Genomic DNA, 27,994 nt, shown 5'->3' with positions numbered 1-27,994 from the left:
ATGGCAAGCAATAAAAAAGATACAAGCACAAATGTTAGCCTAGCCTGTTACTGAGGATTCGCTATGGGTGTATCTCATCTTTGCTGCAGCCGGTCGTTTTCTTGCTGGACTCACTTCTTGAATAAAACTCCTCTTTCCACGGGCAAGAAACAATTTCAGTGGACCGTTGTCCTCCTTTGTTTTTGTTCATTCTATGTGACAAGGGTTCAGTTCACCACCGTGCCCCCAAACTGATACAAGATGTACCATTGAACAGCGGAAATGTTGTATGAGTGTCTGTCAAGAATAGATTTTTTTTAAATTCTTTTTTTTTCTGGATAGTGGGGGCAGAGTAGTGAATCTGATGCAACACTTTTTGTCTACTTCTCATGGGGAATTCTGGTCAAAATGACCTCTCGCGCTTTGAACGGTACTTGACTGGTCTTCACCTTTCTATTCACGATATGCTCCCAGTGTCTTCCTTTTGTCTGCTTTTTTCAAAGACAATTTTCTCTTCTCGCATCTCACTCAAACCCTCGAGGCATTTTCTGGCAAACGATTACAGCACACTCCTCCTCACTGCGCACTGCCTTGTCTGCATCTTCAATGCTAAATACACAAACACATCATTTCCTAACCTCGCTGCGCACAACTGTATTTGACTTTTCACGCGAGCACGTATACACACGTGAAGGACAAATCCTGAGGGAAAGGAGGTCCGATGTGTGCGTGCAAGTAGCAAGGGAGAAGCAATCAAGGCGCCGGGCACATATTTGCAATCCCCTTGTCTTGTCCTCTCTCTCCCTACTCTGCCTCTGCCTCTATCTCCCCCACCCATGCCTCTCTGCCTGAGACACAGAGCCCTCGCTCACACTTGATACAGAGCTGTGAGGAGCAGAAGGAGCAGGCTGGCAGTCGAGGAGAGGCAGAAGCCGGGGGAAAAAAAAAAAAAGGAGTGCACAGTTTCGGGGAGGGGAGTAGTTGTGAGATGCCTCGAAGAGACAGCTACTCCCACAAAGACCTGAAGGTAAGCCTGATACACATCAGCGCATCGATGGATGGCATCTGATTTACATGACGGCTCACAATGCACAGCCAACATCCCCATCCGGAGTCGCTTGCCAAATGAGAAAAGTGCACCTCACTTGGGGAGGAAACCGCGCCGATGAGGTAGTTTGGGTAGAACAAGAATGAAAGCGACAAATCTGGGTGGGAGTGAGAAACCGTCTGACACCTCAAGGGATGGGGGGAAAAAAAAAAAAAGTGTTGATGGGGAAAGTGGCTGAATTAGCCTCCTCCATCAGCGCGCAATCTCATCACATCATCACATCATGCTCTCCTCATCTTTTATCGCCGGTGTGACTGCGGCGATGCGTACGTCAGCCAGCGCGGTGCATCTGCGTGCCCTCGTGCTCGGCGGGGGGGCAGGGAGATGATCGGGGTTTCTGTGACGCAAAAAAAACATCGAGAGAAGCTCAGGGCAATGCAGGAGTTTACGGCGTGAGCGTGCAGCTGCGTTACAGTAAGAGTAAGCACATGACGAGGAGGAGGAGGAGGAGGAGGAGGAGGAGGAGAGTGTAGGGAGTCGGGACCACGGACACACAGCATGTTTTTGCTTTTAGCTATTCAACAGGAGGAGGAGATAAAGCGTTGGGTAGTGATATCTCCTGGCTGTGTTTTCATGAATATTGCAGGCGACACCAAAGCATTGACTGAAAATCATGTTTATTGATTCCCTTGGAACAAGCGTCTCGACCACACAGCCCTCGGTACTCTCTTGAACACACATCCGGAAAGTAGTTGCTGTAAAAGTTTTATGGCAATGCAGTGGACTGAGTGGCCGTATTAATCAAGTACAGCTCCCCCGAGGCCTTCGTCCGCCCGCTATTGTCTCATCGGGGAATCTAGGCAATGTGCAGAATCAATCTTTTTTTTTTATCGTCTCTACTTTGGGGATTTAAAAGAAAAAAAAAAAAAAGAAAGATAAAACATGAAAAGCGGAGCGTCACTGCTCTCTTCGTTAAATTGAGGAAAGGCAGGGCAAGTTCTAACAGTCTGATTTCAAAATACAGCAACAAAGCCTTCGACACTTCTCACAAGCTTCTTTTACCAGCAAAATCTTTAATGAGCGTGCGCGCAGCTGCTTGCGCCATTACGGGCTATTTCAAGTGCGCTGGGGGAAGTGTGAACAGCAACGACGTAAATGATTTCTGATGGAAGGCCTTTTGACCTTATTATCTTGCACATCATTGTAGCTGCAACTCAGCGCTCCTCCCCAGCTCGGCTCTTACCTACGGCCACATCTTCCTGATAAACGGGCAAAAGAGGGCGCAGGCTTGTTCATTAGGAGACTCTACAAAGTCACAGTGAATTATTAAGTGGATCTCTTTATAAAGTCAGGGTTGGATGTCTCAAGGGGACATCGGGGGAACGCCGTTTGCCTGCACAACAGCCATGCATGTATATCATGATTATATAATTATCCAGGAATAAAAGCGGTAGTAAGTGCCCTAATGAAATGTGTGCACGTCCAACTTCTTAGATACGCATTTTAGTCGTTAATAAAGTTACTTTGTATGTATCTATCTACTGCATTCATTCAGTATTTCTTCGGTAAGGTCAGTACCGGAATACATATTTCCTGAAAAATAGATCATGCCACTAATAGATGTCATGGGCCAATTAATCGCTGGGTGTGTCATTCATGTAAAATGAGTAAACATCCATTCATTATCCGAAGCGCTCATCCTCCACGAGGGTCGCAGGCGTGCTGGAGCCTTGTCCCAGCTGTCTTTGAGCAGTATTCGGGCTACATCCTACACTGGTTGCCAGCCAATCGCAGGGCACACAGAAACCAACAACTACCCGCACTCACAATGACACCTTGGGACAATCGAGAGGGTTCAATAAGCCTACCATGCATGTCAGCTCACTCAAATAGATGCACGCCTTTTCACATCATAGGAAAAGAACGGGTAGTAACTGTAATTATGTCAGTAATGCAATAGATGCGATGTTTTGTGGAGACAGCGTCTGTCATGCAAATCGACTCTGACAGATATTTTTTTAATGGTAGCCGCTGAATCGTTATTGCTCCATAATGTTGTGTGTATCCGTGTCTATTGTCTCTCCATAATATCTGCTGTATTTTGTCTTCGGACTTGGTCTTTGGTTTCTCAAGGCAGTTCTCTATCAGCAATCCTCTTTTCGTTATTGCAGAAAACGATTACCTTCGTTTTGTTCTGGCTTAGCTGAAGCAAATTTTGGTTCATCCAGTTGTTAATTTCCTCTAGACAGAGACACAATACATGAATTGAACTGTTGTCATTCCGGGACATTGACAAATATTGCTGTGTATCATCTGTATAACCATGATAGCCAACATCGGCCTTCTGAAGCATTTGACCCAAAGGCAATACAGACTGAACAAAAGGGGGCCAAGGACTGACCCTTGCTGGACCCCACAATTCATGGCCATTTGATTAGATCCGAAATGTATTTGATTTGTGTGCAGCATCACAGCTAAATGCAACTTCACAATGTTTACTTTGAACTCTGGGCTCCACTAATTGATCCACGTCTGCAGATCTCAGAGCTCTACCGGGTTTATATTCAATCGTCATATCTTGAATGTATTCAGGACCCGAACCATGCCGTGATTTATAGACAGTAGCATAATTACAAAATCTCTTCTTCAGGTTTGAAGCACATTGAGTTGCAAATAAATAAAGCTGCCTTGCCTTGCCGTTAAACCACAGCTTTAACAGTACATGAACATGGAATATGTTAAGAAGTGTAAATCATTACGAACTGGACTATCAAGTTGCCTTCAGATGGTGACAATATACGGCATGTGTCTGCGTATTGGTCTTTGACGAATAAAAGTGTATAATTCAAATCTGGTACCTGAATATTAATGCAAACTTGGCGCTTGACGTTGCAGGAATATATTCAGCAGTCTAAAATGGCTTATATAATTCAATCACCCCATAGAAAAAAACACTCATAAATCAACCAATGCAAATTCAACTGCACCTACGACTCCAAGCATCAAGATTTATAGTACGGCCCACTCACTGATTCACCAAAGCCTCACTAAGCTTATACATTTCTGCTTTGGTACAGTGCAGCATGTGCGAAGCCATCCTTCACCTTTTGACTGATATTTCAGCTATGGCCTCTTTGCTTTCCGTTTTGTCTTTTGACTTTACGCACCGAATGCAGATGCAAACTGACAAAAGTGCACTTTGCTGGCTCTGGGGAATTGCATCTAAGGTCTGTATTTGCAAAATACTACAATGAGTACAAATGGGTTCAGGTCACCCTTCATAACGCAGATACTCAAAAATGCAGCAATATTCATGATCTTCAAGCTCACATGCAAGGAAGTAGTGAGTAGGTTTACCCGAAAGATTACAGCCTACCCTTGATTTTCGTCTCTGTGACAGGTCATTGTGGTACTCAATAGAGACATTTCCAGGGTCAAACCTAAGTACTATTTGTAGTAGGGGTTCAATTGGGGTTGCAGCTGTGCCCAACTAACCTAGTAAGACAATGCTGGTAGCTCGTTGGCTCATTGTCACAATAAGGATTAGGAAAAGTCAAAAAGGATACACCCCAAAACTAGCTTGCTCAAGATCTATACATTGTGGTCAAAATGTATGGCATATTTATTATTATTATTATTATTGGTGCTGATGTTTGTTCGAATCCATCTTGTGATCTTTTTAGATTTTGATTCATACTGCCACTCACTCATGCCATACACCGGTCGTCATGGCAATGTGTTGTCTTCAAGGCTAGCGTATTAGTTGATTTTGTTTTCAGTGCTGCTGCAATGAGTGGCATGAAGGATTATGTTGCAATGTGTTTGTGTGTAAATTGGTTGAAAGTGTAAAAAGTTTCGACTACGCAGTCCTTGGTCTTTGCATTTTTTTTGTTGACCGCTCATATTAACATGTCTCTTACAGATGCATCTTCACACGAGTGAACAGAGAAGTTTACCAAGAATGAGCATCTCAAACAGTGCTGTGCAATGACAGTGGCTAGTGGCGCCGAAGGAGAGTCTTCATGAATGGATTTTATCCTTATCTGTGAGCAGCAGGTTACTGTTTGTGAGATGAAATACGACTGGATCATTTAGTCCTGAGGCCAATGAGGATAAGACTACCTTTATCTGACTTGCGTGTTTTAATAGTGGCGGATTCTTTGTCTACCTGTACTCCTTTTGTTAAGACAGGCAGACAATAGTAGAGATGCTTTGGCTGTCTATCTGATAAACATTCAGGTTGTGCCAGTTTAGCTGAATACACTTGAAGATTCCTGCATCCACACATCACACATCTACATTACTACATTTCTAATTGTGGATGTAGCAGGAGTGCAATACTGTACTTTCATGCGAGCTAGAATGTAAAACACTACTTCAATAATTGGCAGCAAACAAAAACACCTATATACAGTATTTTAGCTGCTAATAAACTTCCTTATACTGAATCTAGATCATTGCACAATGAGGAAAAATCAGCATCACTAATGAAAGGAGTCTCTAATGTATGCAAATTGTACATACTTTTAAGCAAAATACGACTGCTAATCACTGCAGTGTCATTAAGATGTCGGAAGAGAGCACATATGATTCTTTCTACACAAGGGTATTCTTTTTTTAATTTTTTTTTTACAGATTTTATACAAGCATCGAGTGAGTTTGACCGTCTTTCACCCAAGGGAAATACATTCCCGAATAATTGCAGCTCATTAAAACAGATGAAAGGAAGAAATGGGGGATGCCTAACAAGGTGACATTGATTTAGTTGATATTTTATGATTTTTTCTTGATTGACTTTCTTGAAAACCGCTGGGACAGCACAACTTGTCTTTACAGCTACATCAATTGGAGTAAACTTGTTTAGTTATAAGTTTAGTCCAATTTATATACTGACTGTAGCCCTACCATACACATGGTAATTCTTAATTCATTGAGTTTTGCTGATGATTGACGAAGGACGGGGTACGTTTTAAAATAGACGGACTGACGAATGACGGAAGTGGGCTTTCATCTGTCAGTTTAATCGTCACTGACCGTGGACTAACAGTCCCTCACTGGCGGACGCCCGTTTTTCTGACATTTTTTGGGACGGACCAATGGACTTATGATGAAATGACGGACTTCCTGACGGATTGACGGACTGACGATTACAATTCGGTTTGTCATGAAAAAAATTGTCGAGAAAATTGTTCTTTGATTTAAAAGACGTGAGTATATTGAATTGACCCGAAGTGAATCGTTCCACTTTGAAATATGTCAAGATACGCATCGAATCGTCTTTTATTGCAGGGATATATCTTAGAAGGAAATAGCACATTTACAGTACTGACAAGTTCATTGTATCAAATCAATGTCAAATGACAACAACAAAAAAAAGTAATTGTGTCATACCCTCTCAAATTGAGCCGTACCATATTGAATCAAATGGTAATCCCACAGAGTCGAACCAAATTGCATAGTTAGACTTTCAAATCAAGCCGGCCTTGAATCGCTTTGCAACCTATGTTTTGAAAACCGTATCGAATCGACTTTTGCGGACAGATGCACACCCTGGAAAAAACAAATATAAGTGCATAAAACCTCAAAGGTTATTCATTCATCATTCACCAATACATCAGCTATGACGCAGAAGAATGAAGAATGAATGTGTTATAATCGAGTTCCCTTCACAATATTAAAGGTGGCCATCAAGTCATGTAGAAATTGCGTCGCTTGCAAATGTCAGTGTTCATCCATTATCCAATCAAATGTCAAATTAATTTTCAAGTAGACTGGGGTGCCCAACCTTTTTTGACCCAAGATCTACTTTTCAAGCACCCAAACTCCCGCGATCGACCAGTTCAGTTTCAATATCGCAAATCCACACACTTTTTTGCAGCCTGCAGTAACTCAACGCACAACACTTTTTTCCACGCACGCACAACCACACACGCACACCATGATAAGCTCTAGCCATAAATGACCCTAACACAAATGAAACAAAAAACTAAACCAGATACAGAACAGGTATCTCCCCTGAAGTAAATTACACTGTGATCTTCCTGCAACATTATGTGCGTGTTTGTGTTACAACAACTTTTTTGCTGCGGCCAGTCAGCCTCAAGTCTTGTTGTTTAGATACAATTCACCATAATTGTTTTTATTCAGTTTTAAAGTTGACATGAGTTTTAATATAAGAAATGAAGTTGAGTGCATAAATGCCCCTGGCCACCGTTTGTGGAAACATATGTAAGGCCATTACTTTCCCCCCCATCAACCCCCCCCCCCCCCCACACACACACATACAGCTCTTATTCTCCTATATTGCATTGGCCATCATTCTCTCCAGCTGGATCACAGCAAGGTTCTTACACCAATCGCAGATTAGAATCATTTGAGGCTTTGAAGAGGATTGCGGGGTGGCCCCTGGAGGTGTTGCGCTTTGAAACCATCCAAGTTTTGACTAACACTGAGGGCATACGACCATTTGTGAGTGAGTGACACACACCCAAGACAACTGTTATTGGCTTGAATATTTTAAAGGTGTCACGACATTAAGGTTGAGAGTGACTGAGGGATGCAGAGAAAGCGAGAGAGACATTGAGAGAGTTTGACATATCATTAGGGAAATTGTTCTTCAGTCAGTGTGAGAGGGACGTCTCAATGCAGCAGTGTCACTCGGGAGAAGGTCATCCATGAGAAGGGTAAAACATGATACACTCGGCTCGCTATCGGACATAATGGGAAAACGGGGAGGGAGGGTTGGTATGAAGTTTGTATACGCGACTCTATGAGCGTATCAGTGTTAGTCCGGCCTGGAGCCAAACTTGCTAGGGACGTTTTTAGTCATTTGACCTACCTGACCTCAAAGTGTCACAAGTGAACACAGATAGGGATGAAGTCCTTGCTATTTTATGGGCCCATCAAGGCCGGGGACATAATCGTGACTACCAGTAGCAATAACTCATTGCTGTTACTTCAAGGAAAGCAGCCTCCATGACTACGATGCAGGAGATAAGCTTTGACATTTAGTTGTGTTATCTGTTAGTGATGTGCGGGTTGATACTAAAATATCGCTATCTCCGATACCATATCTTTCTGCTCTAAAATCAATACTCAAATGAAAATGTTGATACCTTTGATACTTGAGTCGTTGCAGATAATGTATTATCATAAATCGGGACACAGTAGAAAGTAACTAAACCATTGAGATCTTGTCTAAATGATATGCAGTGGCGCAGATGCTCAGTCCGTCACTCAGTCTCTCTTTGACACTGTACAATTGCATTAAAGCAGTGCAATCTAAGTCACGGTGCTATTTCAGCTCAATAAGCAGCAAAGATACACTTGTGAAACACCTCAGGTTTTACCACAACACAAAATATGAGGCATTTAGCGGACTGAAGTGGACGGAGTGTAAGCGGCGTTAAACACTGTTGCTGTAAAATAAGTAACAAAAATATTATTTATGGCAATTTCAATTTGAGTGATCTAGTGCTGTAAAACAGCAAGTGCTTTTCTGCTTGCCTCAATATATTTCTGAGTTGAAAATGAAAAAAACCCGATACATAATAATAACATACTTCTGGTGTTAAGTGTTCTTTACAAAGCTATGTATTTTTTTCTGATAATCAGACAAATGAGGTTTATTTGCACACCGTATCAGTAGTGCATCGGTATCGCTGTAACTAGCTTCGATTTTACTCATTTTCGGATCAGAAAGAAAATTGGTGGTATCCAACAACGCTAGTTTCTTTACCCTTAATGATGCCACTCAGTTACTGTCCATAGTTGTTTAACTTTTTCGGCATGGCTCTTTTGTTAATGTTTTTTTTTTTTTTTTTTTTTCTGCGACACAGTCAACTTTGACTCTTAAAGTATACGGATGAGCAACCAGTAATGCCGCATTCTGAACTGCTGGAAGTTGCTGACTGTGCAGCGTACGACTGCTATTGGTAACCATGCTCGGTGGCAGTTGGTATGAAAGCACTATAATGTATGACTTCCGCTAACTGCGGGTCCGGTTGCCACAAGCGTGTCCGATGATAGCGCTTGTTTATTTCCACATATACATTGTATGCACCAACACCGCTTTTATTGACTATTAAATATTCTGTACAAAATGTTCTTCATCTGAAAGCACCGGTGCCCACTACATGAGCGCAAAGTAAAAAGTCATGTCTGAATTCATAATAATAGCTTCAACATCATATTGTTGATGCTGCAGTTCGATTGTACTGAGTTGAACAAAGTCAGAGTCAGGACAAAACGCCAATTGCCTAATACTTGTGGTGGACCAGCCTGGACAACACTTGTGGGGCATTCTATGACCTCGCACATTGAGTTGTGTTAACTTTGCGAAGTGGTCTACTTCAAGATACTGCCAGTGTTGAGCAAATACAGTCACAGGCTGCATGGCCCATTTTGCTTATGACCATGTCTTTGACTTTACTGACGTTGACGTGTATCCACCACAGCGACATACAGTGCAATATTATTTGAAGGCATAACTTACCGTTACTTCCTGTTACTTTGAAGCACAACAGATATAATACTCCTGTTATCAACACATACACTAATCAGCAAAAGCATCCAGTCACTCTCCCGCTAACCAGATAAATGCTTGTTACCCTCTTAAACCACCAAGATAAAACACCTCTCATTCAGGATTGCCGAGTCTACTGTGAGCCTTTCATGTATTCAGTGAGCAGCTTTGTGTGTTGCCCGCACATGCTTTCTGTCCCCCTGCTCAGATGCCTGTCACGTCACTCTGCCCTTTACTTTGGGCCATCAATGTCAACACTACATTCCTGTGTGGGCCTGATTTGTGATGTGTTCCTCTCACTTTTACTCTCCCGCCTGCTGGTTGCCTCTCCTTTGCTGGTCAGTGATCAAATTGATTGATGCTAGCGACCGATGACAAGGAAATGTCACACGCCGTTAGCTCATGAATCAGCCAGAATGTGTCATTTATGCGTATTTCTGTGAGCACCGTTGATTACAGAGCACTGGGAATCCCTTGCTCCTTGGGTGAATTAACAGTCGCTGATTTTCAAACATCACCCAGGGGCTCTCTAAATTAATTGCCTCGTGTAGCTTGTAAGGCTTAACAGGATTACCACAAAAAACAGGGCTTCTCACATGATCTATTGTTATGTCTCAAAAATTTTACACAACGGACAAACTTCCTTTTCGCTTGCTTAATTCATGAGCATGCATTTTCCCATTCCCAGAAATAAGTCCAAAAACAGATCCTTAGGCACAAACTGTATGCCATATTTTCTCAAAAAGCGGCCTCTTATTAGATGATGTGCATCAATTAACAAAGCCTCTCTTCAAATAGCTGCATCCCGTTTTTACTTGGTGGAAATACATTGAGTATTTACCGTTACATTTCCATAAGGTACGGTTCAGTTCTGTTGAACACGGTTCTACATTTTGAAAAGAAACCAATTCCTTAATTCATAAATGCAAGTAACAATATCAGTGTGGTCCTGCAGATGAACAACACTCCCACTGGTCTCATTTGCCTGCACTGCTCAGGCAGGTCCGTTTATCAAAATGAGACGGTGTAGAAACAAGTGAGAATAAGTTCTGCCGTGAACTGCATCACATTATTGATAGGGAGTAAGAATAAATAGTCTCGCTCCTGCATTAGTAGTAATAAACACCTGCCTTAATAGATTCCTGCAGTTAAGTAAATAAACATCTCTGGCTTCCATTTAGGGAAATGTGGTACACACGTGCTAGTGTGGGCATTTGTAGAACATGAAACCTTTTAAATCCTACAATTCAAACCACCGTGGTGGTTTTGTCTACTGTCTTATAGTCGCTTACACTATTGACATGTTGACAAATTGAGGAAATGTCCATGGCAGGAGAATAATAACTTGCCTAGAGGGTTGTAATTTCATCTCCAAAAGATCGTAATTCATGTATGCATGTATGTCTATGTTCTTTTCCACTAATAGGGTCTTTACGAGGTGAACGTGGACAAACCGTTTTGGTTTTAATGCTAAGAACGAATAAGTGGTAACTCCTGTCTGGGATATAATGGCAACATTTTCCTATGTCCTGTAGGTGTTGAGCTTCAGTTGAGGATGGCGGGAGACTCCAGAATCTTTATGGACCACAACATGGAGATAGGTGTCACACCTGCACAGGTAAAACTAAAGAGTCAAACCTTTTCATGCAACGCACCATTTAGTACCGGTAGATTTGTTACATCAGAGCGATGCTAAAGAGAGAGGATAAAGTATACAACTTGGTGCAAGATCTAGACTCAGGTTTTGAGGAGGATGTGGATGAGAACCCAACCGGTGGCAATGCGGACATGGGATTGTGCAGATTGCAGATTACAAAGTGCAACTGAAGCCGTTTCTCAAATGGGTGGCACAGTGGAGATTGGGAACTGATTTTACACTCGTCCTTCCTTTCCGAACGTGGTCAGGAAAGTTAATCGAGAGAAAACATCACCCACTTACCACTGTAGTGTAAAGAGGACTAATGAATTTGTATTAGAGCCGCCACCCGCAGGGACTGTATTGACTACGGAGGCCAAAGATTGGGCGGCGCCCTTTTTGGCAGCTTCATTAATCACTCTGTTAGCTCAAGCCTGATGGGCTTTTTATTTTGTCTTTCAAGCTGTGTAAAATATAAAAACCAAATTCACATCTTCACCAATACAATTAAAAATCGGGGGGGACTGGTGTGTTTTCATTTGATTGGATAGGTCTGAGCACAGTTGACGAAAAGGGTCATCAGATGCCGAGCAGGGATGGCGCCACACTGGAGCAAGGGAGGGCTGTAGCCCCGTCAGAAATCTGTGTAGCCGAAGTTCACCCGTGCCTGACATCGAGTAAATGCATTGTCATCAAACCACTAATTGCGCTGCGAGTCAATAAGAGCCGTCTTTCAAGTATTCTTTGTCCAAATGTTTCTTCAACAAAGATCAACTGGAGGTGATAGCTGAAATCTCAATACCCGCTGGGCTAAGTGAATGTATGCGTATCAAGAGGTGCTCAACAGCACCGGGCATCTCAATGAAACTTGCATGTCTTGAATAAAACATCTTGCTGATTCCATTATAAAAGGTATGCAATCATAGGATCTTGGAGGAGGTTGGTTTTTTTTGGAGATACATTACAAAATTTGCCATCAAAACTGCAAGGCTGCAGAGAAGTCAGTGCAATACACTAAACAAATGTTGTGACATTACTGGGGATGAAGCTCAGAGAGCGATGGAGCACAATGTCCAACTAAGGGCGAGAGATTTATAGGGGACAGGAGTTGTTTTCTTGACTCAGCACAACATATTCAATTTGTCAATTCATATTGGAAGTGTCAGTGGGTTGCCAGCATGCCCTTGGTGTGTTTGAAAGCCGCCGCCATCCTCCATTAGCGCCATCGCAAGTGTGCACACGTCCAAAAATAGTGGCAAGAATTTGGATTGTGACAGCCAAAGACTTCATACCCCGGTATGTTATAAATAAGACAAAATAATTTTTGGGAGATGACTTGAAAGCAGGTCATCTTCATAAGAGAGCAGTAAAATGGATAACTCTTTGAGGAGGTTGTAATCAGTATCTTTGGGAGAGCTGGAGAATGTTCAGTTGTTCCGATGCATGCTTGCCAAATCCCAGGTGTGAAGAGAGAGGAAATAGGGAATAGAGAGGGAGGCAGAGAACAGCAGTGGAGCCAGATCATTCATTGGAATTGAGCCAACAAAGAGCTAACGTCCTTGGGTGTTCTCCCCTCTGCTCCCAGTATACACTGATCTAATATATCGACACCGCTCGTGGTTTAAGCAACAAGAAATACAATTTTGCTACTGGGCTCATCCTACTGCTGGGAGGTGTAGTTCCCACCCTAAACTCAGTGGAGTAGATACAATTTTGATATGTAATAAATCTTTAAAAAAAGGTTTGGTCAAAAGCTGAATTAGCTGGTTAAGCATTGTACACAACTCTAGACTTTTATAGACTAAAAAAGAATCTTGGGTCACCGCAGCAACGGCAAGCTTTTACAAACTAGTGTACCATTGACAATTTTGTAGCTGTTAGTACACGTTAGTAGTATTTGACTCAGTTCCTTTGATTTCAAATGAGCAATCACTCAATTGATTGTCAGTTTCAAAAAGTTATTCATGTGATGGAAGAATTACAAAGAATAAAGACCCCACGGATACCCTAATAATGCAGGGTACACGTGAAAATCGCGGATGCCTTTTTGTGAATAATTTTGAGACAAATCTCTCCCTGCCCCATTCTCCCGTGCCTGCGTGGGTTTCCTTCCGGTACTCTGGCTTCCTCCCACATTCCCAAAGCATGTATGGTAGGTTAATTGAAGATTATAAATTGTCCGTGGGTGTGAATGTTTGTGGGAATGGTTGTTTGTCTATGTGTGCCTTGCAATTAGCCGACTGCCTCTCATCCAAAGGTCAGCTAGGACAGGCTCCATCGCACCTGCGACCTTAGTGAGAATATGCTAAAAAAAATTCAAATTAAAAATGTTACCCCCTCGTTACATGATTATAGAAAAAAAATTACGATGTATTATTGTTATTGAAAAGTAGGGAAACACTGTTATGCTCTTTCTCTGACATTGCCCCTTTATCTGCCCTGTCCATATAGGTGAAGAAGCTTCCTAAACACTTACGGGAGGCTCAGATATCAACAGAGCGAACACACTTGATATCTGACCCCGCCAAGAAGCCACGTCAACGATATGTGCAAAAGGACGGCAAATGTAATGTTCATCATGGAAACGTGCAAGAGACCTACCGTTACCTCAGTGACTTGTTCACAACACTCGTCGACCTCCGCTGGCGTCTTAGTCTCTTTATTTTCACGCTAGTCTATGTGGTCAACTGGCTTTTCTTTGGCTTTCTCTGGTGGCTGATTGCACTCATCCGTGGGGATCTGTTGCATGCAGATGAAGAGGGCTGGACCCCCTGCGTGGAGAACCTCAACAGTTTTGTCTCTGCTTTCCTCTTTTCCATTGAAACTGAGACCACAATTGGGTACGGCTATCGTGTTATCACGGAAAAATGCCCAGAAGGTATCATACTGCTTTTGGTGCAGGCCATACTGGGTTCCATTGTGAATGCCATGATGGTCGGCTGCATGTTTGTCAAGATCTCACAGCCAAAGAACCGCGCAGAGACCCTCATGTTCTCGCACAACGCTGTCATATCGGTGCGAGACAACAAGATGTGCCTGATGTTTCGGGTGGGGGACCTGAGGAATTCTCACATTGTGGAGGCCTCGATCCGAGCAAAGCTTATCCGCTCGCAGCAGACCAAGGAGGGGGAGTTCATTCCGCTCAACCAAACTGACATAAACATCGGCTTTGACACCGGAGATGATCGTTTGTTCCTGGTGTCGCCGCTCATCATCTCACACGAGATCAACGAAAAGAGCCCCTTCTGGGAGATGTCCATGGCACAAATGGAGAAGGAGGAATTTGAGATCGTGGTCATCCTCGAGGGCATGGTGGAAGCCACAGGTATGAAACTGAAACAGAAAATAGTAGCAATGTGATAAATTCCTCAAGAGATATTCATGAAATACATTTTTAGAAATAGTATCATAACTAATGCATCCAAAGAGAATGCAGTTAGTAGTCTAGTTCAGTGGTCCCAAAGCACCGGTACATGCCCTAGTACGAGTCCGCGGCCATTTAGTAGGGAGAGAGGTAGAAAAAAATGAATTGTTGTTGTTGTTTATACATTTATACAATGTGCGTCATCACCACCGACCCCTGAGGAATTCCCCAGCTTCTGATTGGGAATATAGGTCAGGACCCCACCTCGTCAACAAAACCATTGCCGGTCAGCAAAAAAATCTGGACTACCTAGAACCGGTCACTGGCGGACAAAAAGGTTGGGCGCCATCGCTCTAGCGGGCTGTAGACGAAATGGAATTTAAAATTTGAATATTTCTCGAAGATGACCCAGTTCGACAGAGCTGCTGGTATTTATTTATCCTATAACATTTTAAAGTAAATGTCACATAAGGATAGGAATCGCCCATACCATCTAACACGTGTGGACGCTTCTACCCGCATTTCCACTGTTGCTACTTCAAGGTTGTCTTTGATGTGTATATTTCAAAATGAGAGAAGTTTAGCTACCCACACTGCTGGTCTTTGTTTTGGGTAAATGCCAAGCCCTTCAAAAGTGCTTTAGGCTGGTTATTTAAACAGACGGCAACGGGTATTTCTGTAAAAGTTCCAAAAATCCTCCTATTACCAGTATTTACGACATTTTACCGGAAATCTATCCAAATTGTATAAAGATAGCTTCAACACCAATTCCCTAACTCTTATGAACATCTTAAAGATGTGATTAAAATGGTAGCCCATAGCTAGCTATGAATTGCCTGCTCAAATGAGCTTTCCGTCTGTTTTGGCTGAAGCAGTTGCAGTTGAAGCGATTTGCTTGAGTTCTTTCTTGTCCACTGTTGTATTAGTGATTACCACTTAGTTTGAATAAATGTACAGTTTACCTGACGATGAGATCTATTAAACGTGATACTACCAAATATTCTTGGACAGAGTTTGCTTCAGTAAATGGGAAACATTGACTGATTAGAAGGGTTTAAACTCCTGGACAAACGTGTACAAAGCACAACGCTCCCTGGCGCGATCAGGCATGGCTTTGCATTCATCTGAACATTTCTGCTCTATTTCACATTTGATTTTAATATTTATCTTCTATCCCAAAGCACCAGTAGTCATCATGCTTCCTGATCACAGTGCTGGATACTTGACTCAGGCATTAAATCATCCCTCGCTTCACTAGCACAAGCCGCTGCAGCGTTCAGGGGTTAGTGTCGTCACTGTCCTTCTCCGCTGGGCAATCGGGCCAATCTGGCCATTGTCTATACCGCAACCATTCACGCACAATGTCCCATGAGACTCTTACACCTGGTTGCAAGCTTATGCCTCAGAAATGCAAGTTAGCTTAGTTTAATGATTTGTCATCACATGCTGGTAGCGCTAATGAAGGTACTCGGGTTTGGTTCGACTAGCACACCGCCAAGCACCAGCTTGGTTAACATTGACAGTGGGCCAATCCAGCGCTTTGCCACTGCGTCATCAATATATCACCCCAGTGACACCGTACAACTCTATCTACAAAGCAGTGATAAGAGTTTCCTGGCTCTTTACTATGAAATGTTGGTTGAGCATACGCGCCAGGGACACGTGGACACCGCCGCAAGCTACTGATGTAATACTGGGCCAGAAAAGAGTTGGTGCTAGTCTGGCACCAGTTTTGCAAAATCCAAGGTTGAACTGAAGACAAATAAAAGGCTTCCTCAAACCCAAACATATCCCTTTTTGCCACCAGGGGAAAAAGGGGGGCGGAACTGTAGCTATCTCATTCTACAGACGTATTGCTTTCTCAAAGTCCATTTGAATGCTGTTGCTAACTAAAACAGCAGCACATTATCAAAGCATGTGAAAGGTCTTTCAGATTAATTTAAGTGTGAAATCTTAAAACAGTAACAGAGACAAACCATAAGATATGTAGACATGGTGTTTTTACAATTAATTTGGTCACCCTGCCTGCCCTAGTCCACAAGATTCACTTGACATAAATTGCTATATAATGTCAACGTTGATTAATACCCACAAAAATGTGTTTTTACATATAAGCATACCAGCCCCTGCCATCTGCAGATAAGTAAATCAACGATTAAAGCCATTATTTGCAGAATTACATTACTTTAAATGAAGTACTCATAAAACTTTTAACATGGTTTCTAAAGTGTAAATGTAATTACACTGTCGCTTAGCTATGCGAAGAGATCAATTCACAGTCAAATGTCTGATTCTGGTAAGTGACATTACACAGAAAAAACATGAATCAGATATTGAAGCAACAAAATCTTGGAATGAAAAGACAGTCAAACCTCTTCGTAACAAGTTCTTCAAAACATGAATAAGTGCCTCTAAGATTCATTGATATAATTTTTTTTCTTTTCTTTGTTTTATTGTCAACTAATGTGTGTGCACGTGTGTGTGTGTGGGGGGGGGGGGGGGGTGTGGGTGTGTGTGTGTGTGTGTGTGTGTGTGTGTGCGTGTACACATCAAAATACACTCACGGATAAGGTCTACGGGGCAACCAGATAATAGCTGGCCGCAGATAGCAGAACAATCCACTCATAACCTCTAAAGTGTCTGTGTTTGTTATAGATATATTCTGGTTATTGTTTTGGCAACTTCAAAGTCAGCTGAGCAAACATCTTGGTGATTATGCTGCAGTTGTTATAGTTTCTATGTCAGAGAGGCCCTGGCGTGTGTCCATGTTGCCGACAACAAACCTTGTTTTCTTTGTAGAACGGTCCCTGACGATAGTACGTTTATGACAGTTTTGTCATCTTATATCCCGTGTAATATTTATATATAAAATAAGTAGTGTTTTGTGCAACACAATCAAGTTTTTTATGTAACAGCATATCTTGTAAATATTACTAGCTACTCGTGCTTTTTCTGACGTATTCATGTCTTAGCCAATAAAGGAATAGTTCTGTTAGCTAATAAAGGAATAGTTCTGTTTATCAGCATGCTGCCTATAAAAATTACACTACATTTATGTGGTGCCCTAATTCATGTATGCAGCAACTGCAGTCTAATCTCCTGAATATTTTGTACTAAATCTTATGAAAAGTGGAGTTGTATGAGCAGCATTTAATGTTTTTCTTTGCCTGGGTTTTAGGAAAATAAAAGCCTCAAATGTCTGAACTTTTTAAGGCGCTAAAGGTGGAAAGGAGGAGAAAGGTTGAAGAGTGATTAAATGAGGAAAAAGGGCACAGCCATATTAAAAATGTATAATACTACTACTACTACTACTACTACTACTACTAATAATAATAATAATAATAATAATAATAATAATAATAATAATAATAATAATTAGGGCTGTCAAAGTTAAAGAATTAACTATGGAGATTAATTTAAAAGTTATAAAATATTTTTAAAAATTAACTGTTTTATTTACCGTACTTCCTGTGGCAGCTGACCTCTGCTCACTTTGCAACCAAACTTAGAGGAGAGTCACTGTCGCAAAGACGGACCTTTACATAGTTTTACTTTAAAACGTTGCTCGACAGCTCATTGAAGAACTCCAAAATGATTTGCGCACTTTGCAAAGCCAAATTCAAATACCATATTAGTTGTACGACTTTGGTGGATCGTTCAACAGTTGTATTTTACAGGAAAAGCATCGTATTCAAGAAACAAAGAAAGCTATTATAACAGTCTTTGAATCAAAATATACTTAAGTTTTTTTCCACATGAATTCCAAAGATTTTACTCAAGTAAATATCGGTTCCGAGCTTTGTAAGAAATTGTAGTTGAAAAATACGATAAATTGCGATCAATTTTGGAAAATTTGGCAATTAATTCATTAAAATTAAAAGTTTAATCGCTTGAAAGCTCTAATAATAATAATAATAATAATAATAATTATAATTATAATAATAATTACTGCCTAGCAAAAATAACCAATGAAAACAAGCCAGGTCAGTAGAACTTTCCATCAAACACGTACATTGGACTACTTTGGCATCATTCAATGTTTGCATTAGACCAAAAACTAACCCTTAACTCCAAAATTAGTCTGCAGCCATAGTATACAGAAGAGTACAACGTTCCCTTGAAAGTGCTTGGATTGTGAATCATCTTGTTTTTTATTTTCCAACAACACGCCCTGAGCTGCAACACACAGCCAGATAGCCAACTTGGTAAGAACATGACATGACGAAGAACGGAAAGCCTTGAGGGGAGCATATCCTCAGCAGAGTCAGAAATAAACACAAGGACAAATAATTCCACGAGTAACAAAGCTTAGTCAGCCAAAGACCTTAGCGTATATGGGAAGCCTCGAGGGGAAACAAAAGGGCAAACTACAAAGAACTCAGAACAAAACAAACACGTGTACTTGACCTTGGCTGCTCAAACACTTGACGTGAAAACGTGTTAACTAACACGTATGACGAGAATTATCATGGGGACTTGATATGCGGACCATGTTGGTAATTAGCGTTGACCTCCACACAAGCACAGGTGGATGTCATAAGAGAAAAAAAAATATTCAGGATGGCTTCATCCCATTAGGCGAACGTGCACAATAACCAGGAAGTGGCTCACATAAATGGAGCCGCTTCAGCTCTGGTATTAAGCGCTCTTTTATGTTTCTTCTTTAATGGGTTAAAAGGTCTTCTAAACCAGAATCATGGATGGAGGTGGATTACTGCAATGTGGTTCAATTATTGTTGTTATTGATTTCACCTCAGCGACCTTACACAGTATTTAATAGACAAGGATGCAGTGGAACCTCCCAAGTCCAACGCATGGCGTTATGGGAATTACTCAAAGGAAATAAGCGAAAGAGTCAATTAAAAAAAAATCTGAATTATGACTTTTGGGATCATTGACTTTAGAGATTCTATTGGCATTACAGTTTGTATAGTAAAGTTTGTGATGTTTTGAGAACGTTTCTCTTTACAGTGGTATGCCCACAAAAATTGGCCTTATATTTATTTTTGTGAAATTTAGCAGAGCACTTTATTTTACCTCCCGAAGATTAGCAAAGCATTTAGACTTCAGTATGAAATAAGAAACCATATAAATACACATTACTCATAAAGTTAAGAAAAGCAACATTTTCACATAAAAACAAACAAAGGCTGACTTTCATAATTCTGTCACCAAAAAAAGCAAATATTTGACAAGTTAAAAATATAAACTAGGCCGCCGGAATTTCAAAAAGAAAGGTCTGTGAGCACCTCCTTGTGCAGCAACATAAGACACTGCATCAGTCTGAAGCAACTGTACTTCTATTTTTAATCGCATGCCAATCGCAAAGCACGCCACGTATCGCAATCAGCAACAGAGTGAGCAAATTGTGTGCAATGTTTTTGCTTGAAAGGATTACTGCTCTGACAACCCTTTCACCTTTTGAGGAATAGGAGAAGCGATCAGGAAAATTGAAACTCACAAAAGCCAGCTCAAAAACTTGGATTAGTTTGAATATTGACTACAATTTGGGGCTGTGGAATATAAATTAAGCAGCAAAAGGCACCCACTTTTAGCCATCTCAGGGGGCGGCCATTTTGTCACTTCTGTCAAACAGAAGATGACATCGAAGTTGTTCAGGGCTCAGATAATGACCAATTACGGCTCACCTGTTTTCTGAAGCTGAGCCATGATTGGTCGTTGAAAGAAGTGGCAAAATGGCCCGCTACCTGAGCTAGCTAAACACGGGTGGATTTCTCATATTCCACAAATGCAATATCAATAAGAATGCCGTGTTTAGACTAGTTGGCATGCATAGAACATATTCTGGAAAAAATATGTTTGGGTTGACTCCGTCTTTAAGTGATTTTGAATATTTAATACTTACAGCGGATGAATTGCTACAGCTGTAATTTTGACAGATGCACTGCAGGATTGGGGTTTTCTGTATGCAGTTAGGATACGAGCATGAGAAATTCACTAACGTCTCTCTCCCCTTTTCTTTCTCTGTGTGTGTGTTTGTTCACCTGTCCACTTTGAATGTGTGTGCGTGTGTCTCTTCTTCTATTCATACCTTTAATGCATGTGTGGATGTATGCGCCTGCCTGGACCCGGATTAGGGATGACGTGTCAAGCGAGGAGTTCCTATCTGGACACAGAGGTGCTTTGGGGTTACCGCTTTACACCGGTTCTCTCCCTGGAGAAAGGCTTCTATGAGGTCGATTACAACAACTTCCACGACGTCTACGAGACCAACACCCCCGCGTGCAGCGCCAAGGAAATGGCGGCGAAGCTTCGGGATGGGCCGCTATTGCCTCAGTTGTCACTGCTGAGCCCAGAACCAAAAACGCATACTTTTGGCCTGTCTGACTTGGACCCACTAAGCCAGGATGAGGACAAGGAGGAGAGGGAATCAGGAGGCGACAAAGGAGAGACTAACGGCTCAGCCGCTGCTTTGGAGGAGACGCCCTTTGCTGATGGACTGCCTGGCTGATTAGCCATCAGACAAAAACTTAACCCGAGAGGACTGGACAGTGTTATATTTAATTTAGTCAATGGCCAGCTTGTTGCATCGCAAGGCTTTGAGAAACAAAACACTGTTGTCCAGCCACTGAACCGTGCAATACTCCTCTACGGTACTAGAGTGTCAATCTATAGTATAGATTGCTTTTTAGACACGTACTGCAAGTACCGACACACATCTATATCCTCACTTAAAGGTTGGTGGTGCCGATTGTCTTTTTATAATACTATAATCATACCCACTTACCACTATTGCAGCTTACAGCGGGGTACACACAAAGACGATATGACAAGACAATATAGCATTGTATTGTTCAACTAGTGCACGGTGTACTGATAACAAAGCACACTGCACACTTTTAATATGTCCTCAGACAATCAGAGTCTTGTCCCCCCAAACCGGAAGTCTCACGCGAGCAAAGGTGACTTCACATAGAACCCGGACTGACCTGTGAGAGGCAGAAATCTACAGCAGGGTATCCAGACTGCTGGCAAATCAAAACAAGCAGCAGCAGCAGCAGCAAGGCTACCTGTAAAAACTTCTTGCCACGACTTCTCCATTGTCATTTCTTTCGTGGTAAGATTTGGACAACACTCAACTCAATGAGTTGATCCTCCAATTCTGAGGTCCTCTCACTGTGAGCTTTGCATCTCTTGCCATTGCCGTTCATTTCTTTCTGTATGCCCGCTTCATGATTGGCAATCGTTTCGTTACACTTCGCAGTTCCACAGCCCGATGACCTATCGACACCACGCGGCAATATTTTATCATAAATATTGACCATATTGCGCTTGTTGACCCGAACTGGAGAAGGGAAAGTCTCTTGTAAGACCCTTCAAAGCACAGGATGAATGGTCAGGGTAATCATCAGACATCAGACGATTGGGTCTTTGCTGTCTTAGGTCGGAACGGGGAGAATCAGGCTCAGATTCAGGATTATCTTTATGTGTGTGCCCTGCTTAGGTTAAATAAGATTTGTGTGAGAAAGTTGAGCTGAAACCAGTAGTCAGATTACATTGTGCTCCTTATGGATGCAGCTATGCTCTAATTTAAAAGCATATTGATTCAGACAAATGCTACTCCATGACGATGGAAGGAAATACTTTGCTCCATCTCTATCCTGCTTCACTAGGATGGCATACAGTATGTACGGCTAATAGTTAACTTGTAGCAAAATCTAGAAAGCGATCCAAATGCAACCTGTACTCAACCGATATGCAGTTTTCTTTTCTGAAACCCATCCTTCGCGTGTATCTTCATATTCATGTGACTAATTCTCGCACACAGGGCGCTTTGCCCCAAAAGAAACCAGCTTGTACCTCACACTATGCTAATTTTCAGGGTAATTAGCTGCAGCGAAGGCTGGTGAACGAAGACGCTATTGTGTGGCTGATTGATTTGCAGCAAGATCCCAGCACAAACCCCCCGCCCAGGGCTCCCCCTCCAATTGTGAAGTGTCATTTAATTAAAAGCTGTGGTAAATATAAAACAGCCAACAATTAACATGCATTTGGAAATTGACAACGGCGAGGCGCTAGGGAACATAAACCAAGCCAATTGATTGATATGCAACGAATAGTGTTGTGGTCAAGATCACATGAACTGAGACCCACGTCAAGACCAAGACTGTCTTTGAGGACATGAAACCAAGTCAATACCAAGGCTGCTTCAGCCTGTGCCGGTAAAAACCAAGACAGCTGAAATGAAATATTTGCAGAAATTCAGAAACTATGAGGAAAATGGTGGTCACTCAGTGTAGTGTTGCAACACTACAGCAGCTGACTTTGAAATCGATTTGCGCTCAGTGACTGCAAGTGTGGATGTGAGTGGGAATGCTTGTATGTCTGTGCGAGTTACTGTCGACCATCCGGGGTCAATCCAATCCAGTCTCCTTTTGCCCATTGACCTTGGATAACCCGTAGTAGACCTTGAACAGGATAAGGTGTAGAAAACGGATAGATGGATGGTATTTACAGCAGCTGAAAATCCGCTAATAAAATACATTCCTGGTTCAATATCCAATCACAGTCAATAGATTAAAAAAAAAAAAATCATACAATGCATCAGTGACTATGCAGCTTTGGTCTTGACTGGTCTTGGCAATGAATCCAGAGACCTATTTTCTCCGGTCTGATACTATAACCTGAGTGAACTAAAATGCATTTAATGACTCTTACTCAGTCTTTAGATCAGTCCCGAGACCAAGATGGTCTTTAGCATTACAGCGCCATTTTGAAATAAGCTTTCTGATAATAACTAATTGATGCTTTTACTCAACCGGCAGGTAAACGAGCTATTAAGTAGAAGCACCTGACCTGTGGCTAAAGACAAAGTGTGGCATGGTTTTTACTTTCTGGACCTGGATTTGACACCTCTGTCGGACAGGATTTGAATTTTGGCCATCCTAATACTGTTTTACGCAGTACTGTGCAAAAGTCTTAGGTTACCACTAGTTTTATGTATTTTTTTTTTTTTAACTTTTTCTTACCTCTTTCTTGCTTTCATATTTAGAAAAACGTTGAAAAGACTTATACAAAAATCTAAATTATTACAGGTGCACTTTTATGTATTTGACCAAACTTTGTTGAGGAATGGTGCATTGACCGAGGAATAAGCCATAACATTTCAACGATCGAGATAAAATTGAAGTTACAGTAATTTATGGTATCACTGGACTCATCCACCCCCATCAAAGTATCATGCCCATCGTTTTGTCATTGTCCAAGAACCATGAAGTAACTTGTTATCTAACAAACATATGGATTGTTTTCACTTCTTCTTAACAGGTATGTGCTTCACTGAGTGGCATTCAAGTCACATTTAGCCATTGTAGGATTGTTAAAACAACAAAGCTGATGGTGGCCTTGACTTTTGTGCAGTAATACAGTAAATGTCATCCTAACGAAAAGCAACTTTTGATGATGGTAGGTTTGATGAGCGTCGATTAAATTACTCGACAGGCTGGCTGATTCATGTTAGTTCTTGGTCGAAGTCGCTATGGATTTTATATGAAATTTATTTTTCAAAAGGTTTATGAAATGTTGACTGAGTCACATTATGAAAAGGAAAGATCCCTCATGAAATATTTATTCATCAGGGAGTTTACCTGCATAGACACTTGCCTACAGCTGATAATGGGAAAAGGTTCTCTGTCTCATCTCCATCATCTGGGATATTTGCCTCCTTCATTATGACTCCCACGGGTCCTCACTGTATTACTTGAAGTGTTCTCCGTCCTTGTCCATTTTCAGCCTCCACTAGTTTCCCAAACTGCCCTTTGTCTTCTGTTTAATGGCCCTTGTGTGCGGTTTTGGAAGCAGACACATGCTTCTGACTGGACCATGGCGGGCAGTAGTTAATTGACTTGCATGAGGTGACCCCTATGTCCTCTACTGCTAAATACATTTAATACAGTGAAAGATACAGGGTATTTTCTAGGCATGCAAATGATTAAATTTCTACAACATCAAGACATTTTAATATCTAACTGTCAATGGCAAAATTATAGATCTCGAATGGTTTAAAATGCTCAATTTTCCTGTTTCACAGATGCTCCCGTATATTTATTTTCACTGCATCTGACTATGTATCCCATTTGCTAAATGATAGGTTTGTTGTTAGAGAGCCATCATCTTTCATTGCAGGAATGTCATCTGTTTTATGTGTTCTCATGGGAATAAACATAATACAGCCAAGAGAACAGAATAGGATCTTGGGAATGTGTTCGCGCATGAATGAGCAGGGCAGCATTATTTGTGTGTGATTTATTTTCTGCGCCGATAACTATGCTAAACAAGGAGCAGAAATGACCTTAGTTTTAGAAGAGTGTGACGTGGCACTTTGCTGTAACAAATTGACAAAGATGCGATTTCAATATAAAGATGCATGAAAGCTGGATTAGCTGTGCATGGCATGATGAAAAGTTAAAATCAGGACAGCACATCTTGTGTATTGAAGCTTGAGGCAAAAGCCTCATAAATGCTTTTAGGGAACCCTTTTGAGATATGATCCAACATAACTAGCTTGCAACTAGCGCAAGATGATAACACAGTGCTCCACATTTTTACGAATGTTACTTCTTATCAAACATTGTGAAATGATCACTCAAAATGCACAATAGTCACTTGCATGATCCAAATGAAAGTCCTATGCTTACAAAGCGCTGGACTAACGGCGCTAAACATCACAGAAGCTACACTTGTCTCAGTCACATGACCTCTGGTCCAAATATCAGGACACCCAAACACTCTGGGTTAAATTACTTGAACACTGCCAAATATGTTGTGCTATAAATGAGTCACATTAATGTATGGTAAATTGCAGTAAATATTTGTCTTCTCAATGTCTTCCTTTAAGAAGAGGTGTGAAAATGCATAAGAAAAATGCAAAAACACACAGAAAGTTGATCACTTGATGCTACTCAAATAAGGTCTAGTGAGATTCACTTATGGCTATACAGCAATGACAGACATTATGACAGTTTTGTTTATGGTTTTCAAAATGACCCTGGCGTTTTAGATTCGGGTTCCATTGTATTTTCAGTTTCTTCTTACTGACACGGAAAAAGTGGATACACTTCAGCAGGAACATTTTCTGAAAACTAACAGTCTGATGGATTCTCAAGGATTAAACAGGGAATGCAAAATTCAGCCGGATCCCTGAGTCAGCTTTGTGCGTGACAGCAAATACAAAAAAAAAAGTTGGCATAGCGATTAATGCTGCCAAAGAACTATCGCCTAGCGACAAGGAAACTCTATGCAAGGCAGGTTTAACGAGCACATTACAGAAGTAAGAACAGGAACATGATGTTACATTCGAGAGGGAAGGGGTGGGGGATGTGTGGTCCAAATTCACAGAATCCCTGCAGCGTGCTGTCAAGGCTATTCCTGTCGGGGCTATTAAATTTTGGAACCTAGAATGTCAGCTCCTGATTCAAAATTGAATAATGTACGATGATGAACAGATGCATCCTCTGAACGGTGCATTTACATTTTTACGCTGGGCATGTGCAGGATGGTACTTGTATTAGGGACTGTATGAGTGTAAGTGTGTGTGCGTGTGTTAGAGAGAGAGAGAGAGAGAGACAACAGTGTGAGAGACAGACTAGGGGCCCAGCGCAACTCTAGCAAAAAGCGAAGTCTAATTGTACACGTGGGCAGATTTTTCTTTCTTTTGGTATTTTGCTAAAGTTTGCACAGGTAGAACTTGGCGTCACGGGGCATTTGCGCCATTGCGGAATGGAACGTAGCCGAGTCTCGGCCAATCATAGCGACGCCCCCCCCATTTGCGTTAAAATCCGGGTGGTCGGAGCGCACGCCATGCTTGACGGAAACAGAAATCGACTCGCTGGGGTCCGTGCATGACATTGGCAAGTAAACTGCAAGATCTCCCGTTGCGGATGATGTAGTCGGCCGCACATGTGACATGGGCAATTGGAGACCGCCTTTTATCCACGACTGTGTGTCCGTGTGGGAAATCCACCGCCCCCACTACCCTATTCCACACCCCAAATAGTTGTGCCGCACGGCTAGGGGTGGGCTATTAAGATGATGATGATTATAATTCATTCAACGAAATAATGCTTAACTGAGGTTTAAATTCTACCCAAGGGGCATATTTTCACAAGAATTATGTTTGGATTTTACTTCAGAGGCTGTACATACACTAAAATAGATTGCGCAATCAATTATTCAGTCATGTAATCAGATCAAACTAATTTGGCCTTATTAAAGAGCAGTGAGTAATGACTAGTGACATAGTTTGGATGTGCTGCTTATTTACAGTAGCAACAGGAAGAGAGATTGGAGTCAGCGATGAATTTAAGATAACATTTTTGGGTTTGAGACAATTTACCGTGGTGTGTCGATTTGCATATCTCCTGTGCCTTCTGACCATGGTTCCAACACTAATAGATGGCAAACACTATGAAAAATGAAAAAATGTCAGCTCTCTTCTTCTTACATTTTTTTTTTTTTTACTCAACTATTCGCCATCAAGTCAACATGGGAAATTATTAGTTATTAACAATGATTTCATCGTCACGCTGTCTGACCTCAATAATCATCGCCATCGTGTTTGCATGCATTAAAAAACTTACGCTGTATCATTTGAATACAGTCAAACACTCGCTCTACAGTCTAATGTTTAAGAAGTGCATACCATTACTGCAAAAGCAAGCAGAAAAATTACCAAGAATATAAAAGCAGGACAACTCCTCGCTACACAGCTAACTAGCTACTGTTCTCTCCATGGCTCGTTAATACACTTCCTCTGTTTCGCCTTTAAATAATGCATGGCTAACAATTGCAGTCAGAATGAAAGGGGCCACATAAGAGAGCATTTGCAGCAAAAACATTTGGCAAGTTTTCTTTTTGCTATTTTTTTTTTCTTGTCTGTTTGGGCATCGACAACATCACCATCCAAATTCAAGAGAGTAAAAGAACACTTACACTGCACTCGAGCAACAGTGACAGTCCTCTTGCTGCATAGACATTGTATTATCTGAAACATTAAAATTTATCTCCCTCAGGATGATGTCGTATTCACTACAGCAGGGTTTCCCAAACTTTAGGTCTGGACCTTAAATGTGATTTCCTGTCAATGTTTTACATGTCATCATACACCAGGGACACAATTTCATGTCATTAACAAACAAACTCCAAATTTACATTTGGGAAATATCAGGGGAACTCAACCCCAAACTTTTGTTTTATTCATACTGATGAATGTATTTGTGGAATATGAGTTAAGCAGTAAAATCCCCCTGTTTTTGTCCATCTCAGGGGGGAGGCCATTTTGCCACTTGCTATCGACTGAAAATGACATCATAGTTGTTTCACACAGAAAATAGGTGAGCCGTGATTGGTCGTTACCTGAGCCTGAGCAACTGTGATGTCATTTTCAGTCGACAGCAAGTGACAAAATGGCCGATCCCTGAGATG

General features: G+C 41.5%; 2 protein-coding genes across 2 annotated transcripts in view; one reads left to right on the top strand and one right to left on the bottom strand.

The window, feature by feature from the left end:
• Positions 1-27,994, bottom strand: part of LOC147144395 (ATP-sensitive inward rectifier potassium channel 1-like) — a 56,979-nt gene that overhangs the window by 13,024 nt on the left and 15,961 nt on the right. The window contains exon 2 of the mRNA XM_086034940.1: positions 13,795-14,520. The gene's annotated coding sequence lies outside the window, so the exon portion shown is untranslated. The remainder of the gene's footprint in view (positions 1-13,794; positions 14,521-27,994) is intronic.
• kcnj5 (potassium inwardly rectifying channel subfamily J member 5) lies at positions 835-27,518 on the top strand. Its single transcript, XM_086034939.1, has 4 exons — positions 835-1,006; positions 11,087-11,169; positions 13,639-14,512; positions 20,650-27,518. The coding sequence occupies exons 2-4, from the start codon at positions 11,107-11,109 to the stop codon at positions 21,021-21,023; spliced, it is 1,311 nt and encodes a 436-aa protein (XP_085891065.1). The 5' UTR covers positions 835-1,006; positions 11,087-11,106; the 3' UTR covers positions 21,024-27,518.

The sequence above is a fragment of the Filicampus tigris genome, chromosome 7, assembly GCF_054856515.1.
Source record: "Filicampus tigris isolate MCC_2025a chromosome 7, RoL_Ftig_1.0, whole genome shotgun sequence".
NCBI lineage: Eukaryota > Metazoa > Chordata > Actinopteri > Syngnathiformes > Syngnathidae > Filicampus > Filicampus tigris.
This window is presented reverse-complemented; position numbering and strand designations above follow the sequence as displayed.

Coding starts and splice junctions, on each gene's coding strand:
- kcnj5 (XM_086034939.1), top strand. CDS start 11,107: ATGGCGGGAGACTCCAGAATCTTTATGGACCACAACATGGAGATAGGT. Junction 11,170..13,638: donor TAGGTGTCACACCTGCACAG/GTAAAACTAAAG, acceptor CTGTCCATATAG/GTGAAGAAGCTTCCTAAACA. Junction 14,513..20,649: donor GGGCATGGTGGAAGCCACAG/GTATGAAACTGA, acceptor GACCCGGATTAG/GGATGACGTGTCAAGCGAGG.